Genomic DNA, 18,343 nt, shown 5'->3' with positions numbered 1-18,343 from the left:
CAGAGGAACGAATGGCTGCATTTCATTTTTAAAACTATAGATATGTGGCGGTATGAAGCCGTTCCCTATGAGACACAAAGAGGAGTTGACCATGACGTCAAGCCTCGAGTCTGGCGAAGAACGGTTTCAGAAAGCAGGTTAGACAAAAACAGAAGCCAAAAAATAAAACAAGTAAATAACAGGGTGAGAATGTGGTAAAATCTGAAAACATGGTAAATATAAGGTGAGGGCTTTTCTTTTTCTGGATTGCTTTATAAAACACTGTCGGTTGGGTTTAGAGAAGTGGGAGGCCGCTGATCCATCTGTGCTTTTGAAAACACTATTGATTGGGTTTAAGAAAGGATTGGGTCGGTTGATCAGTCAGTCGACAGCGGCTTCTGGTGGATTTACATGTTAAGTGCAGGCTTGAATGGCACTCGCAAGAGAAATTTGAGATCTCAAAAAGCGTAAAAAAAAAAGCTGTGGTGGTAGTTTTTCTAGTCATCTCAACTTAAAATCAGTCAAACTGACTTAAAATATTAAGGTAAACTTTGTACAACTTCAAAAAAATTGTTGAAACCTAATAAGCAACCCAGGCTCATTCTGAAAACGTACCTCTACATATTTCTGGAGAGCACCAAATACATCCCAGGAGGTACATTTTTTTAGCAGTTTTGGTTTTCGCGAATCCACCCGAGGCCGCTGTCCACTGACTGACTGACTGACTGACCGATCGACTGACCCACCCTCCTCCTTCCTTAAACCCAACAGATGGTGTTTTCAAAAATACCAATTGGCCAGTGCCCAAACATTTCCCTAAACCTAACCGACAGTTTTAAAAAGCAATCCAAAACAAGAAAAGCCCTCGCCTGACTTTTACCACGTTTTCAGATTTTACCACACTCTCACCCTGTTATTTACTTGATTATTAAATTTTTTGGCTTCTGTTTTTGTCTTACCTGTTTTACTGGAACTGTTCTTCGCCAGACGCAAACCCTGTCAACTCCGCTCTGCATCTCAAGTCCACTGACGTACATGTCCAGCTAACTGAACAAACTGGTGTAACAGCGGGAAATCTGTCCATACGGAGGTAAGCAGTCAGCTGGTAGGCTCGAAAAGGAACGGAGTCATACCCAACGAAATGCAGCCATACATACATAATTCATGCATAATGGTTACATAATTCGCGATCTCCAGAAATGTATATAGGGCTACGTTTTCACAATGAGTCTATGTTGTGATTAACTTATTAAAATACATTAAAGCAACATAAAAATATTTGTTGTCTTGACTTTTTGCCATTGAATTTTTTAGTTAATTGCGATTATTGGTACTTAAACCATAAAGTGCGACAAAAAAATGCATTAATATTTAAATATGAATATAAATATGTACACATTTCTAATAACATCTCTTAATTAACATACAAGGAAACAAACAAACCACTTAAAAGTGATGACCTTGCAGTTGTATGAGTGTGTGTGTGTGTGTGTGCGCTTATCTGGATGTGCATGTTTGTAAGTGAACACAGCTTCCTATTTTAACCACCACAGTTTCTAGTAAGTTCCTGTAGAGTTCCTGTGTGTTTCATGTCACTATGGCCGATGGTGAGAAGCTGATCTACACTGTGCTGGAGGTGTTGATCTCTGTGGGATGCTGCCTGGGGAATGTGCTGGTCATCTGGGCCGTGTGGTCGTCCCGTGCATTAAAACAGACCACCTTCTGCTTCGTTGTGTCTCTGGCGGTGGCTGATCTTCTGGTGGGTTTGGTAGCTGTTCCTCTGGCGGTGCTGGTGGACGGGCGCTTGAAAACGAGCTTCCACAGTTGTCTCTTCATTAGCTGCGTGCTCATCGTGTTGACCCAGGCGTCGGTGCACTCTCTGCTGGCCATCGCTGTGGACCGATACCTGCGGGTCTACAACCCTCTAAGGTTTGGATACTTAATGGTCATGCTTTGTGCAGTTTATTTGTTCTGATACTTGAGGCGTGGCCAAATTGATTGAGTTTGCTTATAAAGAGGAAATTCATCAGTTCAGGGATGAGGATTGTTGATTACTTTAAGAAATGCTGGGTTCCGCACAATTGCTTCATGTGCTTCCAACATAAATCAATTTTAACTTAATCATTTTTACAAATTTAAATGGATTGAACATAAAACAATTAAGTTGTCCCCCCAAAAATTTAAGAATTGTGTAATATCAACTCATTTTAACCAAGTAGTTTGGTTGGAGTTTGAATGGTTGGAGATGGCATGGCTTAATTTAATCTTATCAATGAAAATAGAAAAGATAACATATGTATATTAAGAGATAAATACAAGGTTTCTGAGGGAGTTTGGGGACCTTTCAATTTGTTCCTATAATTTCGGAGTAGAAAATGTGTTGATTGATGAATAAGAAGAGAGCTCATAATGTATACTGATATAAAATACTGAGTATCTTCTTATTTTTGTTGTTTTTCTTTATTTTTTCTGAGTTTAAAGTTAAAATGCAATTATTTATTAATTTTATTATTAATTATTCTGAGAAGACGCTATTTATGTATTAATGCCCATACATTGCATCTGGAGAAGTATTCATAGCGCTTCGCTTTTTGTTACAGCCTTAATCCAAAATGGATGAAATTCATTTATTTCCTCAAAATTCTACACACTATCCCCCATCATGACAATGCGAAAAAAGATTTGTTGAAATAGTTGCAAATTTATTAAAAATAAAAAAAGCTGAATAATAACAGGTACATCAGTATTCACAGCGTTTGCTCAATACTTTGTTGATGCACTTTTGGCAGCAATTACAGCCTCAAGTCTTTTTGAATATGATCCCACAAGCTTGGCACACCTGTCTTTGGGAATTTTTGCCCATTCCTCTTTGCAGTACCTCTCAAGCTCTATCAGGTTGGATGGGAAGATGTTTAATAGGATTTAGGTCTGGGCTCTGGCTGGGCCTCTCAAGGACATTCACTGAGTTGTTGTGAAGCCACTCTATTGATATTTTGGCGGTGTGCTTTGGGTCATTGTCCTGCTGGAAGATGAACCGTCGCTCCAGTCTGAGGTCAAGAGCACTCTGAAGCAGGTTTTCATTCAGGATGTCTCTGTACATTGCTGTATTCATATTTCCCTCTATCCTGACTAGTCTTCCAGTTCCTGCTGCTGAAAAACATCCCCACAGCATGATGCTGCCACCCCCATGCTTCACTGTAGGGATGGTATTAGCATGGTGATTAGCAGTGCCTGATTTTCTCCAACCGTAATGCCTGGCATTCACGCCAAAGAATTCGATTTTAGTCTCATCAGACTAGAAAATTTGTTTTTTTTTTATGGTCTGAGAGTCCTTCAGATGCCTTTTGGCAAATTTCAGTCGGGGAGTGGCTTCGGTCTGGCCACTCTACCATACAGGCCTGATTGGTGGATTGCTGCACAGATGGTTGTCCTTCTGTAAGGTTCTCCTCTCTCCACAGAAGAACGCTGGAGCTCAGACAGAGTGACCATCAGGTTATTGATCACCTCCCTGACTAAGGCCCTTCTCCCCAATCACTCAGCTTAGATGGCCGACCAGCTCTAGGAAGAGTCCTGGTGGTTCCAAACATCTTCCACTTACGGATGATGAAGGCCACTGTGTTCATTGGAATTTTTAGAGCAGCAGAACTTTTTCTGTAACCTTTCCCAGCTTTGTGCCTCGAGACAGTCCTGTCTCGGAGGTCTACAGACAATTCCATTGTCTTCATGCTTGGTTTGTGCTTTGACATGCACTGTCAACCCTGGGACCTTATATAGACAGGTGTATGCCTTTTCAAATCATGTTCAATCAACTGAATTTACCACAGCTGAACTCAAATGAAGCTGCTGAAACATCTCAAGAATGATCAGTGGAAACAGAATGTACCTGAGCTCAATTTAGAGCTTCACAGCAAAGGCTGTGAATATTTCTGTACATGTGATTTGTCAGGTTTTTTATTTTTAATAAATTTGCAACAATTTCAAAAACTCTTTTTCACATTGTCATTATGGGGGATTGTGTGTAGAATTTTGAGGAAATAAATGAATTTCATTCATTTTGGAATAAGGCTGTAACATAAATAAATGTGGAAAAAGTGAAGCGCTATGAATATTTTCCAGATGCACTGTATCTGTGCATTGATTCAATTCATGAGTGCAGAAAGTAACGCTTGACTTATAATCTGCAATCAAAATAGCTTGCTCTATCTGATGCCTCCTATTTCAAAATACATTGAGTCAGTAAGATTTAAACGTTCAGTAATATGTTCAGTTATTTTACCTAGCCAGGATGCATTTGATTCAAAAGTGATAGTGACAATATTCATAATGCAATATTTCTGTATCAAATAAAAAATTTAAAAAAATAAAAAATGAAGCAGCACAACTGTATTTGTGAACACTGAGATTAATGAGAAATGTTTTAACCAAAAAGCATATTATAATCATTTCTAGATAATGCATCTATACATTAAACTTTAAAAAAAAACTTTAAAATAAATTGGGTATGAGAAACTTCTAAAAACTCTACCTGCACACTAACTTTCAAAATTAAAATGTTGTGATCGCCAGCGGTGCTTTCTCCGCTGGAGATTACTTCCAGTATTCCTAACAAACTACAACTCCCAGAACTCTTTGGACCAATAAACTCCTCCAACAGCTGACAATAATCCAGACAGACACACAGACATGGCTTTAGCTTATCTTCACTGATTACATGGACTATATTTACCACTTGCTTTCACAGACACTTTGCTGAGTCTTGTTTCTCCTACGAACATTACAAAGCATTTTTCCTTCTTTGATTTCCTGTGTTTTGTAATGTAATGTGATGTGGATTTATATAGCACATTTATCATGTATAGCCATACACCAAAAGCGCTTCACAATCATGAAGGGGGTCTCTCCAAACCACCACCAGTGTGCAGCATCCACTTGGATGATGCGACGGCAGCCACAGGACAACGGCACCAGTGCGCTCACTACACACTAGCTATTTGTGGAGTGGAGAGACAGTGATAGAGCCAATTCGGTGGATGGGGATGATTAGGAGGCCATGATACCAGGCATCGGGGTTACACCAATACACTTTACAAATGGGAATGACCACAGAGAATCAGGATCTCAGTTTAATGTCTCATCCAAAAGACAGCGCTCACTGACAGTCTAGTGGCCACTTCAATTTACTGTAGCATTACAGCTCCACCACTTCCAACAGCAAGCTAGCTTTACCAAGTGGTCTGCCATGCAGGTACTGACTCAGCCCTGCTTAACTTCAGTGAGTAACCAGTCTTGGGCTTCAGGGTGATATGGCTGTGGCTGTTTTGATTTTTGTCTTGGTACCGTTTGGACCATTTGGATCCGCCTAGCCTGACCTTTCGCCAGTATAATGTTTATTGGATTACCTTTATGCTCCTGTTTTTTTGACCTTTGCCTGCACGATTACCCTTAATAAACTACATGTAGATCTGCATGCCTGTTGTCCAGCATCCACTTCGTAACAATACAACTTGAAAAATGATTAGCCCTCCTGTGAATTTTGCATTCTTTTTCAAATACTTCCTAAGTGATGATTAACCAAGCAAGGACATATTTTCCCACCTATTCCTATTATGCTTCCTATTATATAAGTCTTATTTCTTTTAGTTTGTCTGGAATAATACATTTAAGGTCAACAGTATTAGCCCCCTTAGAAAATATTTTTTGATTGGCTGCAGAGCAATCCACTATAGCCAGCAGCTAGCTCTCTGTAACTCTCACATGGTCGCTCACTGAAGTTAAGCAGGGCTGTACCTGGTCAGTACCTGGATGGAAGATCACATAGAAAAGCTAGGTTGCTGCTGGAAATGGTGTTAGTGAGACCAGCAAGGGGCGCTCTGTGTGGGTCCTAACGCCCCAGTATAGTGAAGGGGACTCTATACTGCTCAGTGAGCGCAGTCTTTCGAATGAGACGTTAAACCAAGGTCCTGACTCTCTGTGGTCGGTAAAAATCCCAGGATGTCCTTCAAAAAAAGAGTAGGGGTTTAACCCCAGCATCCTGGTCAAACTTGCTCACTGGCCTTTGTCCATCATGGCCTCCTTAAAATCCCCATATTATAACTGGCTTCATCTCTCTGTCTCCTCTCCACCAATCAGTTAGTGTGTGGTGTGCAGTTTGGTGCATTATGGCCAGGTGGATGCTGCACACTGGTTCTGGATGAGGAGAGAAAAACACTATATAAATGTAAGGAATAATAATAAATATTATTATTATTACTACTATTGTTCAATGATGTGTCTAATTATCCTAACTTGCCTAGTTAGCCTAATTGACCTTAAGCCATTAATTTCAAAGAAGGGCTAATAATTTGACCTTCAACTGTCTAAACTAGTCTCTTTCTTCAGGTACAGGGGAGCAGTCAAAAAGCAGCATTTGTGGATTGCGGTCACAGTTTGTTGGCTCTCAGCTGCTGTACTTGGTCTAATCCCGATGTTCGGATGGCACAAAGAAAACACCACCACACCAGAAAACTCCACAATCACGTGTCAGTTCATCAGTGTGATACCCATGTCCTACATGGTCAACTTCATCTTCTTCGCTTGCCTCCTTCCACCCACCTTCATCATGATGCTTCTCTACTTGTTAATCTTTACAATGATTTCTAAACAGCTGAGAAAAGGAGTCGGACGTGGCATGGCGTCCAACTCGTTTTACCAAAAAGAGCAAAAACTGGCGACTTCTTTGGCTTTAGTGTTGGTTCTGTTTGCTGGATGTTGGCTGCCATTGCACATAATGAATGCACTGAATTATTATTACACCAATATAGAAGTGCCGATCCTGGCTTTCCACATCGGCATACTCCTCTCTCATGCTAACTCTGCCGTGAACCCCATAGTTTATGCTTTTAAGATCCCTAAGATTAAGATGGCATATAAAAGCATCTTGATGAAGCTGACGAGCTCGGAGCAGATGGCAGAGCAGAGCAGCCAGACTTGGGATAATAATGGCAGCACCAACTCAAACAACACTGTCAGATGTACCATGAAGATAAAACCACAGGTCATTTTAACTGCAAACCAGGATCATTAGATTAAGTTCATGTTCGTGCACAATGAATAAAGAAGAGAAGGAGGTGGAGTTAAAAACAAAAGTTCAATTAAACAAATCGTCACCTTGGAATTATAAGGTTCTATCTGCATTCTGAATGATTTTGAGATATTGAGCTTCAAAGTTTTGAATTCCATGTAGCAAACAATATGTGTGTAAGAGTTCTCTTTCATACATTAACATGACAGAGACCCTAAATGCTATCCAAATGTAAATGATCAAAGTTCTCTTACATTTGGAGTAAAAAACAAGGTAAATGCAGATAGAACCTTCTAATTCTGAAAAGTCATTTTCCTCTTGGAATTATTATTGGAAGCATTACTTTTCAAGAAATACAATAAAAATATATATAATATGGTGCTTTCTATAACATTTATTTTATGTTTTAGTATAAATATTTTTTTCTTGTTTAAATTAAGCATACAAGGCTGTGCTAAATATTTTGTCCAGTGCAAATGTTAATTTTTATCTAATTAATATGTTAATATGTATAACATTTTATGCTTTATATGAATTATTGAATTATATTGATTAAATTATATGCCACATGAATTAAATTAAGTATTTACCCTTCAAGACCTAATATTAAATTTAAAGACTTTAAAAGAAAACAGACAATAAGCAAATGAGTTTAATGAACACTGAAAAATATTTCACTTACCATAAATACACAAATAAAAATATTTCACATTTAATATAGACATTTTTTAATATTCGTTTCTTTATCGACAATGTCAAATTTAACATTTCATCTCAATGTCAAAAATGCTTTTAAATCATCATATATACACTCTTCTCAATTTTGTGTGGTGCTGCAATATTTAGTCGACTCATGTGATTTTGTTTTTCTGGTCTTTACTGCTGTCAATGGAGCAGTCTGGCGAAATGGTAAAGAAAGCTGATCCTGATTGGTCCTCGTGCGTGCATTCAAAATGCTGATTGGCTCACAGAAAGAACCTTATAGACCACAAGCTAGAGTTCAACTTTGTAGATAAACCGTTTTGTTTTTTAAATAAAAAGCCTTAAAATGTAAAAAACTTATACAAAAACATCACATCATGTAAATAAGATGTCATTTAATGAGGGTATGTGAATAACTCAATTTTGACAAATATGTCAAGATAGAACCTTATAATTCTAAGGTGACGAAATGAGCAATTTCTTGTAAGCTGGTTCCTTAATGGGACAGTTCACTCAAAAATAAAAATTCTAATTACCATTGACTTCCATAATATTTGTTTTTCCTACAACTCCAAACCAGAAAAAGTTGGAACAGTATGGAAAACGCACTTAAAAAAAGAAAGTGGTTTCTAAATTTACTTTGATTTGTATTTCATTGCAGACAATACAACAGCACATTATTTAATGTGTTCCTGATGATTTTTTTTCAAAATAAACACATATTTCAATTTTGGTTCTTGCAACATTTAGTCATTTAGCAGACGCTTTTATCCAAAGCGACTTACAAATGAGGACAAGGAAGCAATTTACACAACTATAAGAGCAGCAGTGAACAAGTGCTATAGACAAGTTTCAGGTGTGTAAAGTCTAAGAAGCAAAGCATTAGTAATGTGTTTTTTTTTTTTGAGAGAGAGAGAGAGAGAGAGAGAGAGAACAGTTAGTGGTATAGCCAGAGAGACAGTTAAGATTAGGAAGGAAAGTGGAGACTAAACAGTTGAGTTTTTAGTCGTTTCTTGAAGACAGCAAGTGACTCTGCTGTTCTGATGTAGTTAGGGAGTTCATTCCACCAACTGGGCAGACTGAATGCGAGAGTTCGGGAAAGTGATTTCTTCCCTCGATTAAAAAAATTGCAACAGTAAAGCATGTACCACTTTGTAATGTTGCCATTCCTTTCATCAACACTTAAAAGACGTTTAGGGACTGAAGACACCAAGTGATTCAGTGTGTAATTTTGTCCCATTCTTCCAGCAAGCAAGTCTTAAGGTGGGCAACAGTATGGGGTCTTCGTTGTCTAATTTTGTGCTTTAAAATGCACCACACATTCTGTATTGGAGACAGGTCAGGACTGCAGGCAGGCCAGTCAAGTATCTGTATCCTCCTCCTCCACAACCAGGACTTTGTAATATGTGGAGAATGTGGTTTTGCATTGTCTTCTTGAAATATACATGGGCGTCCCTGGAAAAGAAGGCAGCATGTTGTGCTCCAAAATCTCTATGTACTTTTCAGCACTAATGGTGCCATCATAGAAGTGCAAGTAACCATTTCCAAGGGCATTGACACAACCCCATACCATGACAGACCCTGGCTTTTGAATTAGCTGCTGGTAACAGTCTGGTCTATTTTTTTGGTCCAGAGCACACAGTGTCCATTTCTCCCAAAAAAATATTAATACTGATTCATCTGACAACAGACATTTCTATTGTGTGATGGCCCATCCCAGATGCCTCAGAGCCCAGAGAAGTCGACAGTGCTTCTGGACACTGTTAACATAGGGCTTCCTTTTGGCACGGTACAGTTTTAACAGGCATTTGTGATTTAACTATGTATCGTGGTATTTGACAAAGGTTCGAAAAAGTAGTCCTGAGCCCATGTGGTGATATCGCCTCTAGATGAATGACGATTCTCGATGCAGTGCTGCCTGAGATCACGGTTGTCAGCTTAGGCTTGCGCCCTTGGCCTTTACACACTGAAATTCCTGCAGATTCCTTGAATCTTTTAATTGTGTTATGCACTGTTGAAAGTGAAATGTCCAAATGTCTTCCTATGTTTCTTTGAGGAACATTGTTTTTAAACATTTCAATAATTTTCTCATTTATTTAGTTGGCAAACTGGTGATCCTCGGCCCATCTTTGCTCCTAAAAGACTAGACCTCTCTTGGATGCTGCTTTTGTACTGAATTATAATTACAATCACCAGTTGAAATCACATATTTCAAATCACATCATTATTCAACCAATTTACCTGATTACTAGCCATGTGTCGCAGGTCTGAATGAAAGGAAAGGATGCATATATACAAATGAAATGAAGTTGACCAGACAAAACATGAAATATTTCATATATAGTTTTCCATACTGTCCCACATTTTTCTGATTTGAGGCTGTACTTTGGAAGTCAATGGTTACAGGTTTTCAGCTTTCTTCACAATATCTCCTTTTGTACTCAGCATTTTACATGTGTTTGTTGCCTCATTACAAACATAGACTGCAAATTTCACAATATACAGGCTAAAGCCAAGTGAATAATGACAAGTGAATAAAGTACATTTATAATCCGTATATCCTGCATTTTATGAGTGTAACTTTTGGACTATTAAAATATTTGGAGCAGGACAGAAATTCAATATGGTAATATTGATTAATATGTGCAGACATTGGCTTTTTTGCGTTCTTTGCATTTTAATATATTTTTTTAATTTAACAACACATTTTTTAAATAAATACTCTTATTCAGCGAAACAAAATGTTGATGCTCTATCATGATGAAGAGCATTTTTTGTAAATAAAATAACAAAAATGTTTATATTCCTTTTTAAACAGCACAATACCAATGTTATTTAAACTTCAGAAAAGTTAAGGTATCAGTGACTATATTTTATTTCAAATTTAGAAGAAATGTTATCAGACCTTATAGAACAAAACAAATATTACAACGAAACTCAAACTCATTGCTAACAAATCTAGAGAATACTGAGTTTTCAAGTCTTCTCTAAATGTTTTCCATAGCTGTACACATATCAGCATGATAAACAATATTGTACGTGTGTGTGCGTGTGTGTGCGTGTGTGTGCGTGTGTGTGCGTGTGTGTGTGTGTGTGTGCGTGTGTGTGTGTGTGTGTGTGTGCGTGTGTGTGCGTGTGTGTGCGTGTGTGTGCGTGTGTGTGCGTGTGTGTGTGTGTGTGTGTGTGTGTGTGTTTTAGTGCATTTACATAAGCTGTTTGGTGACACTGGCAATTATTTCCAGAGGATTGTACTTTAAATACTGTGTTAAATAGTTGTCTAATTACATTTTTTCTGATGTTATATCTCATGCGCTGTCATTAAAAATCATCTGCAGCCCTGTTCTCTAAAAATTGACCTCTGTCATTATTTATATATTGGGGGGGAGGGGTCACTAGTTAATGTCACTTAATGCCGCAATGATAAAAGAGGAAGAGAAACTATCATCATACTGAGCATTTTAAGGATTTTTTGCTGTGAATCACTTACTTCATAACTTTTACATTTAAAGGAACTGCCTCAAATCAAAGGAATTTACTCACCTCAAGTCATTCCAATTAGACTACGCATGATTTTATTCTTCTGTGAAAGTTGAAAATCTCCATGCAGATGGTGCCTAGCACAGTCAAGCTCTGAAAATGACAAATAATTATCATTAAAGCATCATAAAAGACATTTTACCCATCACCAAGTATTAAAGGTGCATTAAAGTGCATCGATTCAATATGTTAAATTGTTCTTTGAGATATATTATATATTTATATATTTTATATATTATATATTTATATATATATATATACACACAGGTTTGTGGCTTAAATAAGTTTTAAAAAATATGTAATTCTCCAGTTTTATGCACTCATTTATAACCACAGAAATTACTCTAGAATAATAAGCTTGGTTTTGACCATATTTAGAACGATCATGAATATTAATAATCTCTGCTCTGATGCTCTATGCTCTACAGCTGAAGTGGTGGAGAAGTTTATTTTAGCTAGGAGGGAGTAAGATATCTTTATGTCACCAGAGTAACCTATTTTGCTCCTTAGTTGTGTTGTGGATGATAAATAGGCTACGTTCTAATTAAACCTGACAAAAGGGACAGAAGCAATTTGAAACTTTAACATATATGAAAACACAGGCAGAAATTAATATCAACATCTACATAAACAGCTGAGTTTTATAAAGTTTGTGTTCTTTCACTCCAGAAAAAGCTACAGTAAGAGCTGCGTGATATGACACAACGCATAAACAGGCATTAAACCCTTATACTCAGCCGTTTATGGCCCAACCCCAACTCTAGCCCTCAGTCCTTCCCCTTACCAATAGCCCTTAGTCCTTCCCCTGTCCCAATCCTCTTTAGCTCGAAGGCGTAGGGCTGAAGGGAAGGGCTAGATACCCCTTCGAATTGAGATTTTTCTGGACCACACTTGAAACCAAGGGGTTAGAAATTTTCCTAGAATAAACACTCTACAATGGCAGCATGACTGCACACAGAAGTAAGGACAAATTAGTATTTTTTGTCATTATTATGAATTTTTACAACAAACAAGCACGTGTTTTAATATACAGTTGAAGTCAGAATTATTAGACCCCTTTGATTTATTTATTTTTTCGATGGTCAACAGAACAAACCACGGTTATACAATAACTTCCCTAATTAACCTAGTTAAGCCTTTAAATGTCACTTTAAGCTGTATAGAAGTGTCTTTAAAAATATCTAGTCAAATATTATTTACTGTCATCATGACACAGATAAAATAAATCAGTTATTAGAAATGAGTTATTAAAACTATGTTTAGAAATGTGTTGAAAAAAAAAAAAATCTTTCCGCTAAACAGACATTGGGGAAAAAAGAAACAGGATGTCAGGGCCAGTAACGCAAATACCCAAATGCAGGTGAAGACAATGATTTATTGTAGAAGGCAAAAAAATCAGACAGATCAGTCCATATGCAAAATTGAAAAAAGAAAAAAAAATTCCTTTAGAGGGCAATGTCTCAGTCTCAGGGGGAAAGACACAAAAACTCTGTTCAACAAATGGAATCAGCAGTCTTCAGTCTAATAGAAAGAACAAAAAATTACTTAGTCCAAAAAATGAACAACAATGGCAAAAAGAAAATACTTGCAGACTTTGCTGGAATAGTTCGGGAGAGAATGACTGGAAATAACCAGGAACAAAAAACAGACTGGTCAGTAGAAACAGAGGCAGGTGAATTGGTCAAAACCAGGCCAGTGTCCAGGACATCATAAATTCAGGCAGCGCAAGAGCAATGACTTCGGGCAAGCCAGGGACTACACAGAAAGGCTGGGAAGGTAGGGAGAGAGTCCTGGAGTCAAACAGAAAAAGGTTAACTAAAAAACATTCAGTTCACCTATCTGGGATCAGATAGCAAACAACAATCTGGCACAGAACAGCACAAACAAAAGAGAATTTATAGGGGAGCTAACGAGGAAAAAAATGAGCAAAGACAGGTGAAACAAAATCAACTAAATGAATGAGAACGAGGGGGTGGAGAGAAACAATTAGGAGCACAATCAAAGGAACATGTGGCTAGTACAAACAAACAAAACAGATAGAACCAGCCGATCAGCCAGGAGTCCTGACACAGGAAGGCTAATAATTGAGGGGGGCTAATAATTCTGACTTCAACTGTATTCATAATCGCGTTCGTGTTTTACCGTCATGCTTTTTAAAAAAACGATAAAATAAACCCCCTAAATTCTGCTATCTATTATCCCTAATAATAACTCCCACAACATACTTTCACATCTGACACTCGAACCTCTGTCAGTAAAAGTCTAGTGGCTGGGAATGACCTTTTTACAATGTCTGCTATAATGTTAATGTTGTTTTCGAGTGTTTACATAGATGAATATGGCCACGGTGTAAATGCACAGTACAGTTATAAGCTTATTGCCACATTATATCGTTACGAAAACATGATATTGTTGCCTTCAGTGATTTTCCTGAAGATAAATAGCAAAAAAAAAACACCACTGGAATAACTACAGCACTCGCCATCGTCGATCTCATATGAAGTAAGAGCTTGCGGTGACATATGAGGACGTGTGCTGAGGCTGTGGTGGTGTTCCATTTCTTAGGGGTAAATTTTGAAGCCCTTCCCCTTCACATTCTGTTTCAATGGCCAAGGGGAAAGGGAAGGGGAAGGGGTAAAAAAAAAAGAATTGGGATTGGGCCTACATGTGTTTGTTGCCTCATTACACAATATACACATTAAACAAACACATTTAAGATACATTTATAATCTGTATATCTTGAATTTTGCGTTCTGTGACAAGTTGTGATCGCTCCATGGTAATGCATGGCTGCCTGCTTCATTAAACAAACACATTTAGGATACATTTATAATCTGTATATATATTTGTCGTGATCACTTGTCAGACTCATTTTTAGTCTCCTTGCCACTCCCTTTTTTTAAAAATCAGTGTCCCCCATACATAGTATATATAATACAAGCTTAAATAAAGGAAAAAATATATATTTGTTGTAATTTCAGAAGGAAACATAGTGGCCAATTAAACGCAGTCTGAGGCATGCATATTAATGACCCCATGTGGATCATCAGAGTCGAAGTTTTGTTCTGATTGGCCTGTTAAACATCATGATTTTACGCACAGGATTTACATGAGAATGATGAAACAATGTCTCACTGTTCGCCATTTCCATCTACTGAACTCTTATTATTCAGCTATGCTTGCACTGTAAAAAAATATATCTGTTAATAAACAGTTTCTGTATTTTGTGATGAGTGGTTTCCATTTATTTATGGTTGTGAATTGCATTGAGGGATCTTGATCTTTGCTCTGTTGACTTTTGATGTTGAAAATTCAACTCTGCAGTTTATTAAAGTGACTTTTAATCACATTTCAGTCGTCTGAAATTATATAATGTATAAGAAATAATATATAGAGAAATAATGATGTAAAATAACAGAAAATGAACTGGCAGCTTATTATAAGATTTTTGTAGCATAATATAAAACAGCTACCCAGACAATATAGCACTTTAAACTATTAAAAATGTTAATAAAACTCACTTTTTTGAACCTTTGAAAGTTAAAAGTTGTTGGAAGAAAGATCAAAGTTCCATAATTAGTGTTGAGGAAAGTTACTTTAGAAAGTAATGCATTACAATATTGAGTTACTCCCTCAAAAAAGTAACTAGTTACTTTTTATGGTAAGTAATGCATTACGTTAGACTTACTTTTGCATTACTTTTTCTGACCAGGCTTGGGCTTGATCTCTTTCAAAACTTGCAAGTTTTTTCCTTCTTCTTCTTCTTTTTAAATAGAGGACCTCTACAATTAACAACACACTGTAAAACCTTCATTTACCTTTAAAAAAACACATACAGAATTAATGTAGGATAATGTTGTGTTCTGAGAACTTACTGAACCCAGAGCTATGTATATACAGAAAGAAAGTTAAAAGCAGTGTGTTTGCTACTTTTTGTCTTATTAAAAATCAAATCACTATCAAGATAATCCTCTTTTCCTTGTTTCCATGTGTTCAAAATAATGAGAATATTTCTATTGCAGAAATGTGAGGCTCTGCCATCTTAATTTCTGTCTGTTCCTGCATTCTCTCATTGTGAGCAGGATTCAACATGACTACAATCATTTTAATTGAGAAATGTATTCATTAAAAGCGAATTAATTAAAATAAAAAACAACTCGCTTTACATTTTTAAAAAAGTAACTCAAATATTATTACTTAATTTATTTAATTAATGCATTATTCGTTACTCACCTTTCATTGTAGTTTGCACATTAACATAACTATACTATATGTATTGCTTATTAGATTAGTACCCAAAAGAGTAGAAACTTAAATATTTATTTCACCTCACGTTTTACAATCACTTCCAGGTTTAAATGAGATTATGGTTGTGTTCTCAGACGTTTGGACTCACTGAATATTAGACTAGACGTTCCCTCTGTCAGGCGCTTCCCTGTAGCCTCCATAATTGATTTACTGGCATTGAGCCATGTGGAAGTGAACAATGCTGATCCTAGGGGAACATTTGGATTTCTGTAAGATACGTCTCAGTTACCAAAAGGCCATTTTGTTCTCGCTCTGTACCGCGTAACATCGGCCTCGCTCCAAACAGCGTGATGAGGCTGAACAGGATTTATGATGTTCATCCCTGGCATTATTTCTTTTTCTTACATTCATTCTGTTGAGTGAAGTTGAAAAATGTAAAATACATCTTTTGGCAGTGCGTTGAAAAACAATATCCAAATCAATTCTCGTCAGTGGCTGGAAAACCGCAGGGTTATGAAACCACTCATCTACACGCTGTATTTCATTTGATGCAAATGACAACACAGCTGTGAAGAAGAGACATACAGTCTGCTAAATATGAGTGTGTGTCAGACAATAATAATCATTAGACGATTAAAAACAAACTGGAGGAAACTCTCTTGAAGAAACCCTTCCATATCTACAGGACTTGTGTAACTTCTCTATTTGTCACTGCAAAACTATCATGGTGTATTTGCACAATTATTTTGAGAGCTTAATTTGAGTAAGTGATTCTATTCCTATCAAGTAATTTTGTGTTTAGATGTCTAATAGACATCTAAACGTAGATGGCTTGGCTAAATTCAATTCAATTCAATTCACCTTTATTTGTATAGCGCTTTTACAATGTAGATTGTGCCAAAGCAGCTTCACATAGAAGATTATAGTAAATTAATAAACAGTTTTGTTCAAAGCAAGGCTAAATTTGATCTGTCAGTGAAAATCTAATAGACATCTAAGAATAGACCCAAACTTGCAACAGGCTCATTCTGAAAATGTAGCCCTATATACATTCCTGGAGATGGTGAATTATGTAGCCAGAAGTACGTATGGCTGGATTTTGTCATTAAATTTAATGCAACAGGGTGGTATGATGCCGTTCCTTTCGTGCTTACAGCTGACCGCTTACCTCCGTATGGATGGCTTTCCCGCTGTTACCAGTTTGTCCAGTGGCTCGCTGCGTACATTGGCGGACTTGAGATGCAGAGAAGTGTTGATCATGATGACGGGGTTTGAGTCTGGCAAAGAACGGTTCAAGAAAGCAGGTAAGAGAGAAACAGAAGCCAAAAAATAAAATATACAAGTAATGGCCCGTTTCCACTGACTGGTACAGTACGGGTCGGCATGGGTCATCCTTATCAGGCTTGCATTTCCACTACCAAGGGTACCTTTTTGATGGGTATGGTGAACGACAGAATGTTTCAGTTGACGTCATTCTCGCTCGAATAAATGTCTACAGTAAAGCTGTACAGGTCGTTCACATATCATATGAGTAGCACTTCTCACAAAACAGAGGCTTTATACATATAAACACTGGTGTATAAATGTTTATTACTACTAACTTTTCTATGAACATAATTTGATTATAACTGCAGATCAAAGACAGTGTGAAATACTGTAACTTCTGCAATTATATAAAATAAATAAATAAACTCAACATATATGAACACATACAGACCCTTACAGTCTCTGATATATTACCAATTACAGATAAACTACACACAACAGACATTTAGTCCTTATTTGGGTTCAAAATAACACACAACATACAGCCCAGTCAGTGCAAACCTGTCATCTGTGTCTGTAATCTTCACCAGCACATGTAAGCTCTGTTAGAGGGTAATTCTGTCATTCCACGTTCATAATAGTCCAAAAGGCGATGATGAACATGGCAGTTTGTTCATGATTCAGGTTGCTCAAACAATTTGCTTCTGTGTTTTGTCGGGCTTCTCCTTTGTTTTTTCGCACTTCACTTTCGCGTTTGTCCTTTTCTTTACTGAAAGGATCAGATGTGGGAGACACTTCAATAATCACACACGTTATTATCATCAGCTCAAGAAGTTCGTTATATCAAATATAGACGCGATCGCGAGCTCCCTGAAGAAACTTATCTCCCTGAGTCGCACTTATCGACAGCCTTAAACAACAACAGGACACGGCAGATTTTGTTCTTGACTTTGTGGCTGTTCATCAAGACGACGACAAGGTTTGTTTGAGCTCGGGTCGACCATGGCTCGTTATTATATGCATATAGTATTACGATGTAATGTCTCGGCTGTGTATTTAAAACGTGGCAGTTCCTTTGTTTTCATTCTGGCTAGCTCAACGAGCTCGTGACGCATCTCTGTAACCAATCAGCATTCAGCTGCGCGTGTAGCTCCACCTTTTGGTACTCTTTCTCGTGTTTGGTACCCTTTCAAAAGAGTGCCAAAAAAGTGGTACGGTGCAGTTCGATTCGGTATGCTTTTTGACAGTGGAAACGCCCATAAAAGCGTACCGTACCGAACCATACCATACTGTACCACTCAGTGGAAACAGGCCATAAATAACAGGGCGAGAATGTGGTAAAATTTGAAAACGTGGTAAGAATAAGGAAAAGGATTTTTCTGCACTTTCCAGTCGTTTTTTTAAACTGTCGGTTGGGTTTAGGAAAGTGGGTGGGCGGGTCAATCAGTGCTTTTGAAAACACTATCGGTTGGGTGTAGGGAAGGAGGACAGAGGGTCAGTCGATCGGTCAGTCAGTTAGTCGACTGTCAGTTGACAGTCAGTCGACAGTGG

General features: G+C 37.5%; 1 protein-coding gene across 1 annotated transcript; it reads left to right on the top strand.

Annotated features, from left to right (window-relative positions):
* The first annotated feature begins 1,576 nt into the window (after nt 1–1,576).
* LOC130230242 (adenosine receptor A3) lies at nt 1,577–7,195 on the top strand. Its single transcript, XM_056459196.1, has 2 exons — nt 1,577–1,908; nt 6,358–7,195. The coding sequence occupies exons 1-2, from the start codon at nt 1,577–1,579 to the stop codon at nt 7,040–7,042; spliced, it is 1,017 nt and encodes a 338-aa protein (XP_056315171.1). The 3' UTR covers nt 7,043–7,195.
* The last annotated feature ends 11,148 nt before the right edge of the window (nt 7,196–18,343 follow it).

This window comes from Danio aesculapii, chromosome 6, assembly GCF_903798145.1.
Source record: "Danio aesculapii chromosome 6, fDanAes4.1, whole genome shotgun sequence".
Classification (NCBI taxonomy): domain Eukaryota; kingdom Metazoa; phylum Chordata; class Actinopteri; order Cypriniformes; family Danionidae; genus Danio; species Danio aesculapii.
This window is presented reverse-complemented; position numbering and strand designations above follow the sequence as displayed.

Bases quoted from the DNA above. Each gene is read 5' to 3' on its own strand.
- LOC130230242 (XM_056459196.1), top strand. From the start codon at position 1,577: ATGGCCGATGGTGAGAAGCTGATCTACACTGTGCTGGAGGTGTTGATC. The intron at 1,909-6,357 runs GTTTGGATACTT...CTCTTTCTTCAG, and splicing joins CGGGTCTACAACCCTCTAAG to GTACAGGGGAGCAGTCAAAA.